The sequence below is a fragment of the Silene latifolia genome, chromosome 6 (genome assembly GCF_048544455.1).
Source record: "Silene latifolia isolate original U9 population chromosome 6, ASM4854445v1, whole genome shotgun sequence".
Taxonomy (NCBI): Eukaryota; Viridiplantae; Streptophyta; class Magnoliopsida; order Caryophyllales; family Caryophyllaceae; genus Silene; species Silene latifolia.
Genome location: NC_133531.1, coordinates 24949985 through 24969279, shown reverse-complemented (window position 1 = coordinate 24969279; position 19295 = coordinate 24949985). Strand labels below are relative to the sequence as shown.

The window sequence follows — 19295 nt, the reverse complement described above, 5'->3', positions numbered from 1 at the left end:
ATTTGTTTGTTTTTTCACTCTGTGGATCTGCTTTGGTCCCTTGTTGTTGTGGTTGTTGTTGTTATTACGTCTAGGACCCTTGTTGCGATTTTTTGTCTCAACGAGATTGGAATTGCAAGAGGAATGATTAACTTGTTTACCTCTTAACTGCATTCCATTTTGCTCTTTGATCTTGATGTGTGACACTAACTCAAGAAGAGTGAAATCTTTTTGTTTGTGTTTCATGGAGTGCGCATAATTCTGCCAAGACAAAGGAAGTTTCTTGAGTAGACAATTAGCTTGAAAAGTTTCACATATTTTCATACCCTCCGCGATAATATCAGCACATAAAGTCTCATACTCATGAACTTGATCTAACACAAGTTTTTCATCAGTTATACGAAAATGTAACCATCTATTGCAAGCATACTTTTTAGTGCCAAAATCATATGTTCCGTATTTTTTTTAAGAGCGTCCCTGTTGTCTTTAGCAGTTTCAAGCTTACTATATATCAAAAATTAAGGTTCCGTCATATAGTGCAGTAAATTGCGACGACAAGTTTTACTGCACCTGTTCACTGTTTTCTGGTGCTTCAGTACCGGTTAAAATATAATCTATCTTTAACTGGCTTAAAAGAAAATCAAGTTTTTTGGACCAAATCCTATAGTTTTTACCATCAAGTAAATCCAATTTTGACATATCAGGGATAAAAACTGTAGGCATAAGAGTCGGATTAAAAGAAGTAGCAGATATTGGCATACCCATATCCCCTACGATAAAATTTTAACGAGTAAGTAAAAATTTAAAATTCAACTTTAGACTATAGGCGGTGTCACTATTAAGAAAACGATGAACGGTAAAACTTACAGAACCAGCAGAAATAGAAGTCGTGGCGTGATAAGAATCACTGCCATAAAGTTGAATTTGCCCCGCTCGATACACACAGTCTCTTGGCAACCAACCCCCAGGGTTACACGACGTCCGAGTCTAAGGTGTACGACAAAGACTCAGATTGAGGACTAGTAACAGAACGTTGCCAGAAATCAGATATGGAAATAGAGTATAGAGTTTAGTGATAGATAAAGAGAAGAGAGAATAGTTGTGATGTGTGTTTTGAAATGGTAGAAAATGGGAGTATATATAGGAGATGTAGGAAGGATCCAGAACCATATTAAAGTGTCTCGCAAATAGCTTTTAGAAGACTGCAAAATCAGTATTGTAAAGCACAAAAGTCAGTACAGAAGACTGCACTTTCAGTTTAGGAAAGACGCAACAATCACATAAAAGACTGAGCAATCAGTTTCGGAAATTGTGCAAAAATAATATAGAGAATAAGTGATCGGACTTCCAAAAATGGCCTACGACCGAGCTCGTACCTGGCCCGGCGTGGCGTGCACGCGCGTGTGGTGGTACGGTCCCTTTACCACTACATATCTAGTAGTCCAATACAAATGATCACTTATAAACTATAATACTCCAACATATTTTATCAATGTGGGATTCTTTTGAAGCAAAACTAAGCAATACTTCCAACATACCAATATGCTTGTCACAAGATGCTTTTTGTATTGTGAACTTGTGTCTAATTTGTACTCCGTAATTTATTATACAGATGAGCTCATCAGATTATCCGTCCAAACGGTGTTCCTTCTCTTAACCAAGCAATTAGAGATGATAATGAGCTTTTGCGTTGTTGATCAATAGTATTATTGTTTTAGTGTTGAAAATTTGATGTATTGATCAAATTTTAGATTTTGTACTCTTGATCAATGCTATACTCACTGAGTCACCGATGATGAAAAGTTGCAGCTTCAATATATTTAGTTGAGATATTTTTTTTAAGGAAAAGATTAATTCATTAATAAATCGCCAAACGGCATTTAAAAGAGATAGGTATAATCGAAAACAACAAATTTAATAGAAGTCAAAGGACAAATTCCTCTTGTAAAACTAGGGATCTCAAAACATAATATGGCAATTCGGTTCGTCCTTGTATCGCTCTCTTCATGTAACTTTTATTTAAGAAAAAAGTAGATGTCAAGCGTATGAAATGCACGTGCATGCTACCATGCTTGTGGTGAGTGTTTTTTTGGTGTATTAGTCGCAAATCTGAAGTTTATTTATCAATTTGTCACTTTTGCAAGTTTTTTTTACCAATTTGTCGTTGATCGCTTAGTTTTTTTTACCAATCTGGTTTTTACAACAATAATTAAGGTACGTCACTCTTTAATTTTCAATTAACTTGGTTTTAGTTCATGCCCAGAAACTGTATTCACAATTAACGAACGAACATAGAAATCGAATTTTTAATTATAATTCGAAATGGGAAGGAGGAGAGGAATCGTCAAAGAATGAATTCTGCAATTAATTGAAATTCCAATTTCAAAGTAAAAGATAATGAACCAACGAACTGTAAAAGATAATGAAGCAAAGAAAACGATGTCGTGTACAGCACACAACCACGACATGGAGGTGTCATGTTGAGCACACGACAACCTTTACTAGGGTCGTGTAAGATACACGAAACCCCCATGGACGCGTCATGTTGGGGGCATGAAACCGGAGTGGTTGAGTCGCTTGACCGCACGAACAAGCCCCAGAGCAGCGTCTCATTTTATTGTCCTACAAATATGACATCTAGTCCAATCCAAAGTTCAACTACACATAAAGTCATAAAGTTCTAGTCGATTTGCTATAGAAGATCTATACAATAATATAAAAAGGTAAGTTGAGGGGTGATTAGAAAATCCTATGTGGCATAGCTATATGGCTTTTAGAGAACAAAAATCAAACATTATCAAACATTTTGATAGTCATAGACGGTAAGTAATGCCCAGTCTTTGACCGTTTAGAATTTTGATCATCATTTATCACACTTAATTACTTGTAGTTAATTAGCCTTTTATTCTTTTTAATGAGAAAGACGGTTAGGAATTGAGGGTTTCTCTTCTATACAATTAGACGACAAAAATGAAAAAAAAAAAAAATTACCATTCATCTTCCCCGACCCATGAAGCGTTTCTCCAAATTCAATAACAAATCTTTTAATTCATTGACAAAAATCAATGTTAATGAATGACAATTAATCAATATTCATGAATGATTAAATTACTATATCAATTATCGCTTGGCTCATGATCTTCATACGTTTTTCACCCAAAATGTGGCTATCAATGACAATCAATGTTTATGAATGAATGTTTTCTACAATTTTCGTATTTAACTCCGACTCCTATCTAACTCTGGTTGCTGCGATCTACGCTTCTGGTAACTTCATCTTAGTCCTTCAAACCTGCATTTCTATTTGCTTTTTTATTGCTATTGGCGTCTATGTATACGTTTTAAATTAATATATAATGTGTTTGGGTTTCGCTGAAGCTAATACTTGATTCAATTTGTTTCCGTATATTCCGAGCTATGATTTAATCCGACTTTTGCAGGTTACGGTGCGATTGATTTAATACTACACCTCGCGGTCTATGAATTGTTTCCGTATAATCATGGTAAGTGTCCGAACCTACAATTTTCCCTACTAAAACTTACCACTTTTCCGCAAATAACTAAGCATAATATTAGCTATTGTTATGGTTGATGTTGTTGCTACTGTTGTTACTGTTTATTGTATTAATTTTATCCAAAAGGAAACAATCGGATAACATTGGTTGCATGATAGTTTGATATCGTTGGGGTCCTTAAGAATATTAGCTACTTTTGTATGAAGTGATACATATGCAATGAGTGGAATGTAGTCGATTCCATACACGGCTAGTGATAACGGGGTAGAGGTCGTCGTATCCGATCAAACAATTTACTCAACTAGTAAAGGGTAGTCGAGGTCGAACCACAAGGAGCAAGGGTGATTACTAATTGTCTAAATTCTTATGCTTAGCTAAGTCGACAATAAAAGATGAGGTTGTTATACTAATGCTACCTAAAACAAAATGCTATGCAAACTTAACAAAAGAAAGGTAAATGAGCAAGAAAGAAGGATAAGTTGTAATTCAAATGATTAAAAGGTCTAGAACTCGGTTCTCCCACAACAATTCGTAATTCCACATCACGATTCCCTAGGCTAATCATAAGGGTAGACAAAAAAGGAGGAGATGGCTCTAATTCGCCTAAGACCCCCCTCTCGGGTTCGAAATAGGACACTAGCACTACCCACCAACCCCCCTCTCGGGTTCGAAGGTCGGAATCCCTAACTCAACACCCGACTACCCCAAAAATAAGCATTTTCCCAAGGTAGTCTAATATTTGCTAAGGTCATTAAGCCCTCATCAAATTTTGGGTCATCCCACTCCTCCTCTCGGAGGTCGATTTCAAACACTAGCCTAGAGGTACCCTCCCTTGGTTCTCCCTTTCGGTCTCAACCTAGGTTAGTGATAAGACAAATTTCCGGGTATCAAATTCACAACCTAACCAACTTTCGTTGGTGGACAAGGATTACAAATCGACACTACCCAAAATTAATCCATAAACCATATCATTCCTCTAAACTACCCTCACCAATTTCCCCCAACAATTAGCCTTTATGAGAATCAATTAGTGAAATTACTCATGTCGGGTCAAACCGAGTCCTAGTGAAAATACTACTCACTAATCATTACTAATCTAAAACTAAATACATTTATAATTATTCTAAACATGGTATTAAACAAAATAAAGTGATAAAGATTGAAACTTTAACTAATCTAGTGAGCAAACATTAATAAATTAACACTAAACATGTTAAGAGTAATAAAGACTAAAACTTTAACTAATTAAAAATGATTAAACTAATTAAAACACAACGATAATCTAATCTAAATAACAATGAGTATAAAGGAGAGAATAAATTTATACCATCTTGAAGGAAATTGCATAAGAAAGCTAGAGAATTGTCTTACAAACCCAAAAGATCAAATCTTGACACTAATTAATCTATTTCTATACTAATTTAAGAGAGTATTTTTGCAGAGAAATAAGACTAAAACCCTCAAACTATCACTCATGCCCTCCGTTTTCTCACCAGATGCCAAACAAATGGCGGCTCCTCCTGTCTGCGTGCCCTCGAAATGAATGCCCTCCTTCTTTCTTTTGTAAGAAAATGAGTAAAAAATGGACAAAGTGGTGGATAAGTGGGGCTTGCTTGTTCCCTTGTTTGCATAAGCAGCCCAATTCAGAGATGTTTGATTGAAAACGGGTGCAGCTGAAAATTGACGGGCCAAGTATGCGTGTGGCCCATTTTCTTTTAGTTCGATCCATCTTGACCGACTTTTATAGTCGAACTTGGTACCTATAAAATAAAAAGATAAAAGCAGTACCAATATCCAAAAATATTATAAAATATTAACTATTTAAAACTAATCCTCTATAGTATTATTTATACTAAAATGGGTGAATAAAGCTAACTCGAGTTATTAATTAGATGGAATAAGAGACGAAATGTGGATTAAAAATCGGTAAAATAAAGTGTTATCAGCTAGCGTACATGCTACCACTTCAATTCTCATTTTCTTCTTCACATTTGCTGAAATTGCTGGCTAGACAAACCAGCCTTTTTAATCCGCGTGACAGCGAAAGATTTAGCCTACCTGTAATTCATAAACATGCTTAACAGCCAGTTCACCTTCTCACCGCTTATCCCTCTTACTTTTCCTCTACTTTTCATATTCTTCAAGGAAAATTGTTACTGCTATTTATTACTGCCATCAATATGAATGAATTCAGTCGATTAATTTGGGACAGTTTCATACTTTCATATATGTATGCCTACCACTCTATTTTTATCTTAAAAAATCCATCAGCCAACCCATTCTATTGTATCTACCTGCACTTTGTGGGAATTGACAATAACGCATCATCATAGGGAGTAATCTCCCTAAGTACCTACAGTTAGTCTTGTTGAAGACGGGTCGGAACAAGTGACGGGTAATGTCACTCACAAAACGGATAGGGGGGACAAGGTGGGGCACCCCCATCGGCCCCATGTGCTTCCCTCTCTCCTCTATTTGGGTCATTTGTGAGAGGAAAGGGTATACTCCAAAGTGACGGATACGTGCCGTCTTCAATGACATTTTGTGAAGTACCTATGGTTAGATTTGTATTTTTAACAATGATTATAACATGCATGAACTTCTATTGCTTCCATCATTTGTGAATTTCGATATTTCAACTCATATGAAATTAGGAGTATATTTTTAATTTATTTATTGATTGATTAATCTCTCATTTAATTTTCATGTTTTTGTTTTATAATTTTGTAGAGATTTGATAATTGCATATTTTTAGGGTCGAATGATTCATTGTTTCTTACCTGTTGCATTTTAACATATAAATTCCATTCGATTATATATGCTTCTTCCGCGAGAATCCTACGTTTATGGTATAACCCTTACAACGGGAAGACTATCACCCTTGGAAATTGGGCCCGATGAAACTAATGCGATTCGAGCCGAGATAGGTATTTCTTCTAATTCAAATTTAGTTCAATTTTTATCAATCTTGTCGTTGCCATTGTTTATGTTTTAGTATAATTGTTTGTAAATTTTGTTAGGTAAATCTTTTACCATCTTTAATGTAGATTTATTGACTGGTGCGCTCTATTGTGCAGTGGGAAGATTGGTAGCCAAATTGGGCGGAGTAATGCAATTTACTAATTTAGTCTTATGTCATCCAATGAAGCTCTATGAAGTTTAATGTTTTACATAGTTGATCCTCCTAACATTTACATTTTGTTAAGGTAGGTTATAAATTGTATCTATAAGTTTTTATATAAATGAGGTGTTGGTTGTTGGATAAGTGCAAGGATTAAGTTGTTGAATAAATAAATACTCCGTAATTGTGAATGTTTACGGTTGAACAATGTTTGATCCACACTTTATAGGATAAACATGGAAGTGAAAGAGAGTAGGATGGAAGAAGAGTAAAAAATGTTAACTTCCATATTTCTTTACTCTTCTTCCATCCTACTTTCGAACACTAATGCGAGTAGATCATAATATCACAAAATTTACAAACAATGATACTAAAAGGTACACAATGGCAACGACAAGATTGATAAAAATTAAACTAAACTTGAATTAGAAGATATATCTATATCTGCTTGAATCGCATTAGTGTCATCGAAAAAGTGATCTACTCGCACCAATGTAGTATTAATGTGCAATGTACGTAGAAATCAACCTACACGCCATTGCTTTGGAATTGCACTTATGGCCGCCTTATGAATAGACAAATCCTAAGACGGATTAACCAGTGAATTTCACAGGTCACAAAACTCGTTGAAAATTTTAAATATCGTTGAAATGAAAATTGAATAAACCGTATGTTCGAATTCGATTAACTCACCTTGTTTTTCGTTTCTAAGTTCTAAATTGTTTTCTTTCATGATTTTAAAGTTTCAAGTTATGTGATTAGATTTAGAAGAGTTGGAAGAGAAGGAGAGAAGAGATAAAATAATGAGGGGTAAAATTGGAAAGTTAAAGTGTTAGAATAGTGCGTGGTATTTTGAACATATATTATAGGTGTGGACATTTAAGTTATAAATGGACATAATCTTTTGTATTTAAATATTTATATCATTTAATATTTCACATTCTGCTCAAATTTATCTTCAATCTTTTTAGGATAAGGAAATTATTTCTAAAGAATTTAATGATAAAAATTTATTGACTTTTTATGATAAGAAGTTGCGGCTAAAAAACATGGTATTAGTAATATTTGTTAAAAATTCATTGACTTTTTACGATAAAAAATTGCAGCTAAAAAATAAGTTAATAGTAAATATTTGTATATTAACATCATTAATTTCTCGGTAAAAAAAAGTACTCATTTTATTACTTATTACGATCTAAATTTTTATTTATTTCTCCAATCAAAATATATTAAAGAGAAAAATGAAAAATAAGTGAATTGTCGATTTAAATTCTATAAATAATACACTAGAAAATAAAACTCTATAAACATATTGCACGGGGTCTATATTAGTAACTCTATAAATACCGCGCATTCATTGCGCGAGATCTAAACTAGTTTGTCATTAATTAATTAATACCCTTCGAGGTTTTCTTAAAAAAAAAAATTGATCTAGCCCCTCGTTATTAGGAAATAAGGAATATATATTTATTAGGAAATAAGGAATATCGTATATTTATATGGATTTTTCCCATCTGTGCCCCTGTGATTTTCACTTTTCCCAACTGTACCCTTGTGTGTGGCACTTTCCCAATTGAACCCTTAAACGTAGTTAGTTATTCTCATATGTAGCCAATCCACCCTAAACCATCTCTTTTGCCGCTAAGTGCCAACATGGAATTGGCAACATGGATTTTCCATTTCATTTTTTTCTTTATTCCCCCCATTTTATTCAATATTTCCCTCCATAACTTCCTCCATTACTTCCCCTATATAATATACTAATCCCTCAATTTTATTTCATTACCTTGTACTTCGACAACAGTCGAGGGCCTCATAGCTTCTATTATTAAGCGTCTGTCTTTCGTCAAATTCTAATCCTAGTAAAATTTGAAATCACGTCAATAGAAACTCATCCATCTTTATCCATTCTCTTGCGCAAATATACGTCCTTAACTAGAATTTCGTTACTGAAGTAATAATTAATCTGCTCCATTATTTCATATTGTAGCCCAAAATCCAATGTAGGTAGAAACGAAACCGGTGCAACAAACGGCATACCCGGGAAGAAATAAACAAAAGGCATAACAGTAGGCACCATATCTAGATGAACAAACGGTGTAAAAACAAACGGCAGATTTCCTAACCCGGTGGAAAGATGGACTAGACCGCACTTTTTGGTCTGGACCGAGACGGACTGAATTTCTTAGGACCGGTCTTTGATCCTTATTTTTTTCGGTCTAGTCCGGTCAACACCGAAAAATTTAGGTCCGAACCGAACCGAATGGACATGACTTATGGTTTTTATGATCAACCATTAAAAATAAGTAAGAGAATCTAATATCTATAAAACTATATTAAAAGGGTAACCTTAAAAGGCCACGTAGACAACGCCACATAGGCGAAGAAAAAGCCACGATTGCATTACGAATGTCACATCTATAAATCTATATAATCTATACTATATAGTTAAAAGGCAACTTAATATATTTCATTTTTTGCCATGTAGGATTATCATAATAAACTTCTATTAATTTATATTGTTAATATTAAGGCTACTTTAATAAATTTATTAAAATTCATTATAAGGTTTAGTAATAGTTTTTTTGTGTGGAAACCATAAGATCATGATTTAAATTATAATAATAAATTAAGAATTTAGTCTCATCATTTAAATCATTAAATTTGTTCATCTAACTCCTCCTTAACCATAAATATAGTAGCTAAAAGGTCTTATATAGTAAATAAAACATCTAATAATTTGGATTATAAAGCTACTAATATCTACAAATTTATAAATATAATTAAAAGGAAAATCAAAATATCTATCATCATCAATATGTCATATTTTAACTATGTAGTTAAAAGGCAACTTAATACATTTAATTTTTTGTCATGTAGGATTATCATAATTAAATTTTATTAATTTATATTGTTAATATTAAGGCTACTTTAATAAATTTATTAAAACTCATTATAAAGTTTAGTAATATTTATTTTTGTATGAAAACCATAAGATCGTGATTTAAATTATAAAAATAAATTAAGAATTTACTCTCATCATTTAAATCATTCAATTTGTTCATCTAACTCCTCCTTAACCATAAAGATAGTAGCTAAAAGGTCTGATATGTAGTAAATAAAAAATTTAATGATTTGGATTATAAATCTACTAATATCCACAAATTTATAAATATAATTAAAAGGAAAACCAAAATATCTATCATCATCAATATGTCATATTTTAATTACATATACAAGATAACTTTTTAAATGACTTTCATACAAAGTGGAGTTTGTAAGAAAAATTTTTATTAATAATAATAATTAATAATAATAATAATAATAATAATAATAATAATAATAATAATAATAATAATAATAATAATAATAATAATAATAATAATAATAATAATAATAATAATAATAACAATAATAATAATAATAATAATAATAATAATAATAATAATAATAATAATAATAATAATAATAACAACATCAACAATAACAGTAACAATAACAACAATAACAATAACAATAACAACAATAACAATAACAATAACAATAACAATAACAATAACAATAACAATAACAATAATAATAACAATCTTTTCCGGCTCTCTCTCTCTTCTTTCTCTGACTAGAATAACTCTCTGAAAATCGCGTTTTGAGTGGTTCACTCAGCGTCATGCCGAGGGGCCGGCCGCCCAAAATAACTGGTCGAAATGTTTGTGTGCCTGATAAATCTACGGATGGTCAACAAATTAATGGTGATTCTTCGAAACGATCTCCTGGTACTGCAGTGCTAGGGGATTATATGGCTTCTTCATCTTCTCCGGCAGTTGTTGGATCCACTTCTGTGGTGACATCTTCGGCGTCCAAGGAAAAGGTAACTTCTCCTCCTTCTGTGGTTATTCCGGCTAAATCTACTCCTGTGGTTACTGCACCGACTCAACCTCCTAAGAAACCCTATGTTCAAGCCCTAAAGTCGACTGGTAAGGGTATGTCTTTATCGTTTGTCAAGGGTAGTGATAGAGAGGTTGTTATTGATGAAGGGGATATTGAGGAAGAAGTTGAATATTGGAGTAGTACTTTGGTTGGTAATGTCATGGGAAAGCAGGCATCTCTTGTAGAATACTACGCCCGAGATTCTCTATTTTTCTCGTGGATGGTATTACTTTAGGTTCTTAACTAAGGATTATATGGCTACTATCCAGGCTGATACTTGGAATGTCAATGGATACCGTTTGGTTTTCAAGCCTTGGACATCCACAGTGGCAGAGGAGTTGTCTGAGATCACCACAGTGCCAATTTGGGTGCTCTTCCCAAATCTGGACCCATGTTTTTGGTCTCAAGCTGCTTTGAGCAAGGTAGCCAGTTTTGTGGGTCATCCAATATGTGCAGGCGAGCCCACCACATCTAAGAGTAAGATAGCTTTTGCCAGAATTTTGGTGGAGGTTGACCTCTCCAAGGACCTTCCTAAAGGTATGACCCTCCAGACTCCTTACAGAGGCACTGTTTTGCAGAAGATTGATTATGAATGGGTTCCCCATTATTGTCGTTCCTGCAAAAGAATAGGGCATACCCAGGACAGGTGCTCCAGAAACAAACCTAAACAGGTGTACAAGCCAAAGCAATCTGCACCTCAGCCTGATCCAATTGCTAAACTTGTCCAGGATACAAAAGGCTTCACAGTGACCCCACCAAAGAAGACTCCTAAGAAAACAATTGTGGCAGCTATTGTTATTCCCTCTACCACATTGGACAACCAATTCTCAACTCTTGCCACTGAACCAGTGGTAGTTAACATAGGAGATGAGCAAGAGAAAGTATCTGGCAGTATAGACCAGGGGATTGTTGTGGAGATTGAGCCAGGAGGGCAACCTCCCCCTCTATCACCCCAATGATCATTTCCTCCTGGAATGTGAGGGGGATAACTGACCCCCTAAAACAGCAGGAGGTTTTAGGCTTCTTGAAAACGCATAAGGTGGACTGTGGAGTAATAATTGAAACTCATATTAAGAAAACTCTAGCTAAGGCTATTTATAAAAGTGTTTTTGGTATTTCTCTTGGAAACTAATTATGCTGAGCATGCTGGGGGTAGGCTTTGGGTCCTTTGGAATCCAACAACAGTAGATGTTCAGGTGCTTGATAGAGGTGTTCAGTTCATTCACTATTCCTTACTCCATCATGCTACACAAAGGAGGATATTGGTGACTTTTGTTTATGCTCTGAATAGGGCTACTGAGAGACTTAGTCTTTGGAATAGTCTTAATAATATTTCTACTGGACAATTACCTTGGATTTGCGATTTTAATGTCTCTCTGGAAGCTGATGAGAAGATTGGTTGTCAGGTTCATGATAAGGAGATGCAAGAGTTCAGAGATTACCTGGCTGCTTGTCATCCCTCTGACCATCCCTATACAGGAGGTCTTTTTACTTGGCATAACAAACAGGTGGCCTCTCCTAAATGGGCAAAACTGGATAGACTTCTTATTAATCCAATTTGGTTTTCACATGTCCCTGCTTCTACTGTGGTTTTTCTGCCAGCAGGAGTGTCTGACCATGCCCCCATTGAACTTACCATTCTTGGTCAAAGAACTCCTCCTAGGTCCTTCAAATACCTCAACTGCTGGGCTCTTTCTCCTAACTTTGGATCTATTATAGCTGCTCAATGGTCTCCAGCTGTTTATGGCTCCAAGACTTTTGCTCTTTTCTCTAAACTAAGAAGGCTTAGGGACTCCCTAAAAAAGCTTCATCATAGTGATTTTACTGGCATAACTAAGAGAGTCACTGAGGCTAAGGCCAGGTTTACTCAGTGTCAATTCCTTCTCCAATCCTCCCCACTCAATCAGCTTCTCCTGGCTAAGGAAAAAGATACTGTTTCTGAGTATATGTGACTGAAGAAAGCTGAAATGCATTTTTTGGCTCAGAAAGCCAAAATCCAGCACCTGCAGCTCAGTGATACCAACACACAGTACTTCTATGCTAGTATTTCGCAAAATAAAGAAGAAATATTATTGGGGCCATTGCAGATATTACAGGGAGACTTTCCCAAGACCATGAACAGGTTGCAAAAGCTTTTGTGGGCTACTGTAAACATCTGCTTGGGTCTGAGGAACAAGTGAAACATCTCCCTGTAGATCTGTTTGCTCACAATACACTTGAATCTGTCAGCCATCTGGATAATCAGGTCACAATCTCTGAAATTAAAGCTGTTCTTCACTCCATAGACAGGAATAAAAGTCCATGTATGGATGGGTATACCTCTGGTTTTTTTACTTGGGAAACCACAGGACAAGATTTATGTGATGCTGTTCTCGAGTTTTTTTGCTACTAGTAGAATGCCCAGAGCTGCTAATTCTACCTTGGTTGCCCTAATCCCTAAGAACCAATCTCCCCATTCAGTCACTGAATTCAGACCCATCTCTTGCTGCACTGTATACTACAAGTCTGTGAGCAAGATCTTGGCCAACAGAATGAGAGGAGTTTTAGGGGGCATTATTTGTTTGGAACAGGCTGCTTTCATAGAAGGGAGAGATCTTTTTGATAATTCAATGTTATATCATGAATTGGCATTTAAATATCATAGAAGTTACATTACCTCTAGATGCATTCTCAAGGTGGACATTCAAAAAGCTTTTGATTCTGTTAATTGGTCTTTTATAGCTAACTGCATGGTTCACTTTGGTTTTCCTGCCAAATTTACCCAATGGATTATGGCATGTGTCACCTCTTCTCACTTTTCTATAAGTTTTAATGGCTCTACTGAAGGTTTTTTCCCTGGAAAAAGAGGTCTTAGGCAAGGAGATCCATTATCTACCTACCTATTTACAATGTGTATGGAGGTTCTTTCACGGCTGCTAAGGCAACTTCCTTCCCATCTTGGTTTCTCATATCATCCAAAGTGTGTTAAGATCAAACTTACACACTTGATGTTTGCTGATGACTTACTTGTATTTACAGGAGGTGATCTACCCTCTATTCAGGCAGTGGACCACTGTTTGAACAAGGTTGCTGCTCTTTCTGGACATAGAGTCAATCCTATGAAATCAAATCTTTATTTTGGGGGAGTTTCTCTGCAGCTGAAGCAGCACATATTAGCTACCACAGGATATGTTGAAGGAGACCTTCCTGTTAGGTACTTAGGCATACCCTTATTCAGTGTTAGGCTAACACAGCGTATGTTTATCCCTCTGCTTGATAAAATTAGGAATAAAATTTCTCACTGGGCCAACTCTTTGCTAAGCTATGCTGGGAAAATTTCTCTCATCAACTCTGTCATTTTTTGTATTCAAAATTTTTGGGGGGCAAGTGTGCTACTTCCTAAAGGAATTGCTAAACGAATTCACAAAATGTGTAAGAACTTCCTGTGGGGTATAGCTGATGGTACGCAAAGGCATGTTTTCAAGAGTTGGGATAGTTTTTGCCTTCCTAGAAGAGAGGGGGGGGGGGGATGGACATTAAGGAGATCCTAAGTTGGAACAAAACCCAACTGATGAGCTGGATCAAGAAGCTTTAGTTTAACTCATCTAATGTATGGGTCCATTGGGTTAGTGCATATATTCTTAAGGGTGCTGACTTTTGGACTTTCAAACCAACTGCTGCTCATTCATGGTTCTGGCATAATATAATTCTTTGCAGAGATGAGCTTCTCAAACACACTGGTGGTATTGCAGCTCCTAAGACTCTTATGGAAGCTAAGGACTATAAGGATCAAATTTATGAACTTCTCAGGCCAAAAGGGCCCAAGATCTCCATGTTTCGTACTTTGGGTGACTCATCCATCTACCCTAAACATGGAGTCATTGGCTTGTTGGCTGCTCAAAAAAAGTTGTCTACTGTGGATAATCTTTGCAGCAGAGGTCTGGTTTTAGTCAATAGGTGTGCCCTATGTGAATGCCAGGCTGAAACAGCTGCCCATTTCTTCTTTGAATGTCCCTATTCTGCTGAAGTTTGGGACTCTATAACCTCTTGGCTGAAGATCCCGTGTCTTACTACCGTGGCCCAAACTCTCACATGGTTCAGTAATCATAACAGGGGGAGGAGCTGGGTTAAGAATCAGCGCAGGTGTGCATTACTGTCTGTCATATATCTACTTTGGTCTGAAAGAAACAAGAGAATTTTCAAGGAAGCTCGTGCTGCTACTGCCAACATTATAAGAAGGGTCAAGTACTTAGTCTGCATCAGAACTTGTCCTAATATAGAGGAGTAGTATTTTTGGTAGATTATGTTCTTTTCATTTCTGGTTTTATTTTATAGGTAGCCACACTGGCTCCCTTGTAGAAATGGTATGGATCATGTAACAAATTTTTCCCATTATTAATGAGAAGATCCTAAACTTTCTTCAAAAAAAAAAAAAAATAATAATAATAATAACAACAACAACAACAACAACAACAACAACAACAACAACAACAACAACAACAACAAAAACAACAACAACAACAACAACAACAACAACAACAACAACAACAACAACAACAACAACAACAACAACAACAACAACAACAACAACAACAACAACAACAACAACAACAACAACAACAACAACAACAACAACAACAACAACAACAACAACAACAACAACAACAACAACAACAACAACAACAACAACAACAACAACAATAATAATAATGCAAACCTTTTACATACCATTTCTCATTTTCCCATATTTATGTTTATATTAAACTTCATAATAATGAAAAATGGATGCTCAAAAGTCATGAACTTGATCTTTATTTATACCTATATTAAATTTGGTAATAATGAAAAAATAATATTTAATAGCTATAAAACGCATCCTCAATTGTTTATATATTTTTTATGGAAGGCAATATTTGTAAGCAAAAAATTTCTTATCTCTATCGTTAGTAGAATGGTATGTGTCACCGATATTATTAACTAATTTTTTTATTTTTTTATTGGAAGTTTCATTGGGTTATGAAGTGTTCTTCACATTTTCAATTTCGCGTATGTGTTTGTTTTGTTCTCATTTAGGTGCTATCAAGATTATTTATTGTGTTAAGCTTTTCTAAGGTAAATATACTTACACAAAAACTCCGGAGAGACGGTCTCTCAATAGCGTTATTGAGAGACCTCTCACATGATAGGGTGAGGGACCCACTGATTTTTTGTTTTCCCTATTATGTCTCCCACTAAATTAGTGGGAGACGGTCTCTTATGAGACCTACTGTTGAAATATATGGCTAAAAGGTGGAAAATTTGGGGGGATGACATAACATTTTTTGTATAATATTGTTTAATAGGTGAATTATTCGACAATAATGATCCAATTGTTGTTAAAGTTGTTATTGCTTTAAAACTTTTAGTTCCGCAATTTATTATTATATTAGCTTCAATTTTATGGGGGTATGAAATGTTAGTTTTGTCATAACATTTCTAATTGTGTGTTTCATGTTATTTTCAGAATTGTTGATGAAATTTTGATATCTAATTTGTGAGGGTGCTCTATCTTTGGGGATCTTTGTTTGATAATATAGTTTTGTTTAATTTGATTATATGAATACTTATATTATTAATTCCTTTTAGATTGCATTGAGTTACTTTAGTTTTGATAGGGGTATCTTAGTATATCTAATGTATGAAATTTTAATTTCTGATAAACTGTTGTATAAAAGACTAATTGAATTTATACAACCCTTAAAACATGAAAACCGTAAATTGAATTGATCGTAGTATGTTATTGTATTAAATCACTAAAGTATTACACTAAAAACAGAACAACCCGTGAATTTCACGGGTCACAAAACTAGTTTTACACCTAAATTCTTATAGACTCAATCAATTCTTATGGTTATTTGATTTAATGAATTTGAAAATTGAAACAATGGTTATTTGATTTAATGAAATTAAAAATCCCTATCTACTAAATGAATAGGCATCCTCACAAATTTTTCCCTCCAAAAAGCATATTTCTAATCAAGGTAGCTAATAACAATTATGTATAAATTAACTAAGGTAACTAATAATTATAATAATTTACTTCATTAACTTATTATGTTTTCATTAAAATTAATCTTTTCATCAAATTATATATTTTTTTTGAATTAAACCCGAAGGTTTAAGTAGTACTATTAATAGAATCAATACCAACTACATCAGCAATCTCCAACGGAAAGGAATCCAACCAACTACGAGAACCTAATGTCCATGGCCTCAAATGAGCCAGCTCATGAGCGACCTTATTAAAATCCCTACGCACCCAATTAAACGAAATACTATCGAAAAAATTACACAAAGCATAAATGTCATTATAAATTAAATAAATACTACTACGTCCCTTCCGTTGCTTCCGAAGATTGTGGATAACTGTCGAACAATCGCTCTCCAAGATAACTCTTGAGTTATTTCTTCGTCTTGCCTCTTTTAGACCATACAGAATAGCAGCTGCTTCAGCTTCCGCCGGCTCCATCTGAACCATTCCCTGCTCGACCGCACACCATACAACCTCCCCCCTCTCATCCTGACACACAGCAACCCGACACCCACACCAGCTATCACAGCGGCATCATGTAGACACCTCATTTCTACACCTCCCGCAAACCACCCGGTGATGATTGGGCCGCATGTTTGGTACGCGGAACGATTTGTGACAATTGCTAAGTTTATCGTCAAGTTATCGCTCATACACTTGTGTCTACCTCATGGTCGTCATCTAGGTGTCATTACGGTCGTTTTGGCAGTAATGAGAGTACATTTGGAGTCTGGGTCAAAAACCGTCTTCATTTTCTAAAAACCGTCAAATCCCGAGTCAGAATGTTCTGGAATGTTCCGGATATTTCTATTCCATATTTTATAAATCTTTCACAATCTTTTATTCTTTGGTAAACAATTTCCCATAATATTCATACAAAATATTAAGGAAAATAAGATTATCCCGTCATTCCATAAACCAAACGCGGAAATCTTTCTTCCGCAGGAGGAAACCACTTGGGAACAGACGCAGCAGGTGCTGCGCCTCTTCCAAGAGACGCAGTGACTGCTGCGCCTCTTCCCAGGTCCTTTTCTGGGTATTTTTCGTATCTTTTTCATATCTTTTCGAGATTCACTTCCAAAGTCTCTCCGAAAACCCTATTCCTTCACGTGACTAGTATAAATAGGGACCTTCGTTCCTCATATTTCTCACGCGAGTGCCCGCCCTTCTCTTCTCCCTTTGCATTCTAGACCACGTTCTTACTTCTTGGCGTCTACGTGCTTTAACTTTCGACCACGTAAGCTCGGATCCTTCTGAGTACCAGCCTCGTTTTGCATGACCGACCAATTTGACCAACTCCACAATAATCAACTTAATTAATCTTAATCTTTTTCCTCTTACGAGGGCACTTTCGTTACATTCGAGTCGAGCATCACTAATTGTAAACTTAGTTCATCTCGTTTCATCAAACGTGTAAGTCTGAGGGTGTAAATCTCTCTTTTATTTATTGTTCTTTATTTTTGTAATCATATTGTAAGATTTATGTCGAAAATATAATTAAAACCGATTTCTAAAACCCTTTGTTTAAACCCTTTTTACAGATTAACAGGAGACAGACGTTGAGAAGGGACGCAGCAACTGCTGCGTCTCTTGGAAAGGATGCAGCACTTGCTGCGCCTCTTCCTGAGGTTGTCGCCGTTCCTGCTTCTCTTCTTCTTCCTTCGTCTTCTGTTGGTTTCATCTTTCTTGTTTTCTTTCGTCTTTGTTTGTTATTATTTCATTCACGTGATAATTTGACATATAAATTGTTCATCATCGTTAACATGTAATTCGTCATTAAATTCCGGCTTAAATCCCTTATAACCAATATTTGCGGGTTTTCGTCATTAAAGTCAAACCGGGTTGTAGAAATTCGATTCATTCATATTGGGTTTCTGGAATTCGTCATTGATATATTTTTCATCTGTTATTTATCATATTCATCATTAGTTCGTCATTAATTCATCTTGTTTAGCCTAATAATTTTGTTTAGTTCATCAATTTGTTAGTTAACTCTTTAAACCTTTTAATCTTGTATTAATTCATATTAATCGTTTCATCCATGTTTTATTGCTTTCATGACCGTCAATCACATGTAAATAACCTATTAATCACTTCCATCCGAGTAAATATCATTAATCAATCATTAAATTCACCAACGAACATTAACGACTTGCAATTCCGCTTCACGGCCAGGAATCGAATCGAGCCAAATGAACAGACGCAGCGGATCGCTTCGCCTCTTGAAGGGACACATACTTGCTGCTGCGCTGTTCTGGTTGATTTCTGTCTCTGAACTCCTTTCTGCTTTGACCTAGTTTATTAATTACGTATTAATATCAACTATTAATCGTATTATCGTTTAATTCCTGTTCGCTTATTCCTTTATTCTTTTCTTTCTCAAATTATCCGTTTTGAAAGTATTTCCGACATAAATCAATTGAACCCATTGAAATTATTTTAATTTTCATTATTATATTATTGTATTTCTTTTATCATTTCACTTGTATGTCTTTCACGTGTAATTAACATTAAACCCCAATTCGACCCAATTGTATGTTAAATTACTTGTTAACCGACTTAGTTAATTCTTCACATGCTAGGATTAAAACGTTGGATGTTGCATTGCATGCATATAATCGACAATATATCAAGTATAAACGATTTTCCCTAATCATTAGTAGAGGCCGCTATCGAGGCGGGCGGGATTAGGTGTTCGATCAAA

General features: G+C 35.1%; 1 protein-coding gene across 1 annotated transcript; it reads left to right on the top strand.

Annotated features, from left to right (window-relative positions):
* Positions 1 to 10282: 10282 nt before the first annotated feature.
* LOC141587856 (uncharacterized) lies at positions 10283 to 14809 on the top strand. Its single transcript, XM_074409324.1, has 6 exons — positions 10283 to 10765; positions 10812 to 11473; positions 11699 to 12484; positions 12604 to 12787; positions 12891 to 13993; positions 14152 to 14809. Exons 1-6 carry the CDS (start codon positions 10283 to 10285, stop codon positions 14807 to 14809), a joined length of 3876 nt encoding a protein of 1291 aa, XP_074265425.1.
* The last annotated feature ends 4486 nt before the right edge of the window (positions 14810 to 19295 follow it).

Bases quoted from the DNA above. Each gene is read 5' to 3' on its own strand.
- LOC141587856 (XM_074409324.1), top strand. From the start codon at position 10,283: ATGCCGAGGGGCCGGCCGCCCAAAATAACTGGTCGAAATGTTTGTGTG. The intron at 11,474-11,698 runs GCAACCTCCCCC...TGCTGGGGGTAG, and splicing joins GTGGAGATTGAGCCAGGAGG to GCTTTGGGTCCTTTGGAATC. The intron at 12,788-12,890 runs GTCACAATCTCT...GGGAAACCACAG, and splicing joins TCAGCCATCTGGATAATCAG to GACAAGATTTATGTGATGCT.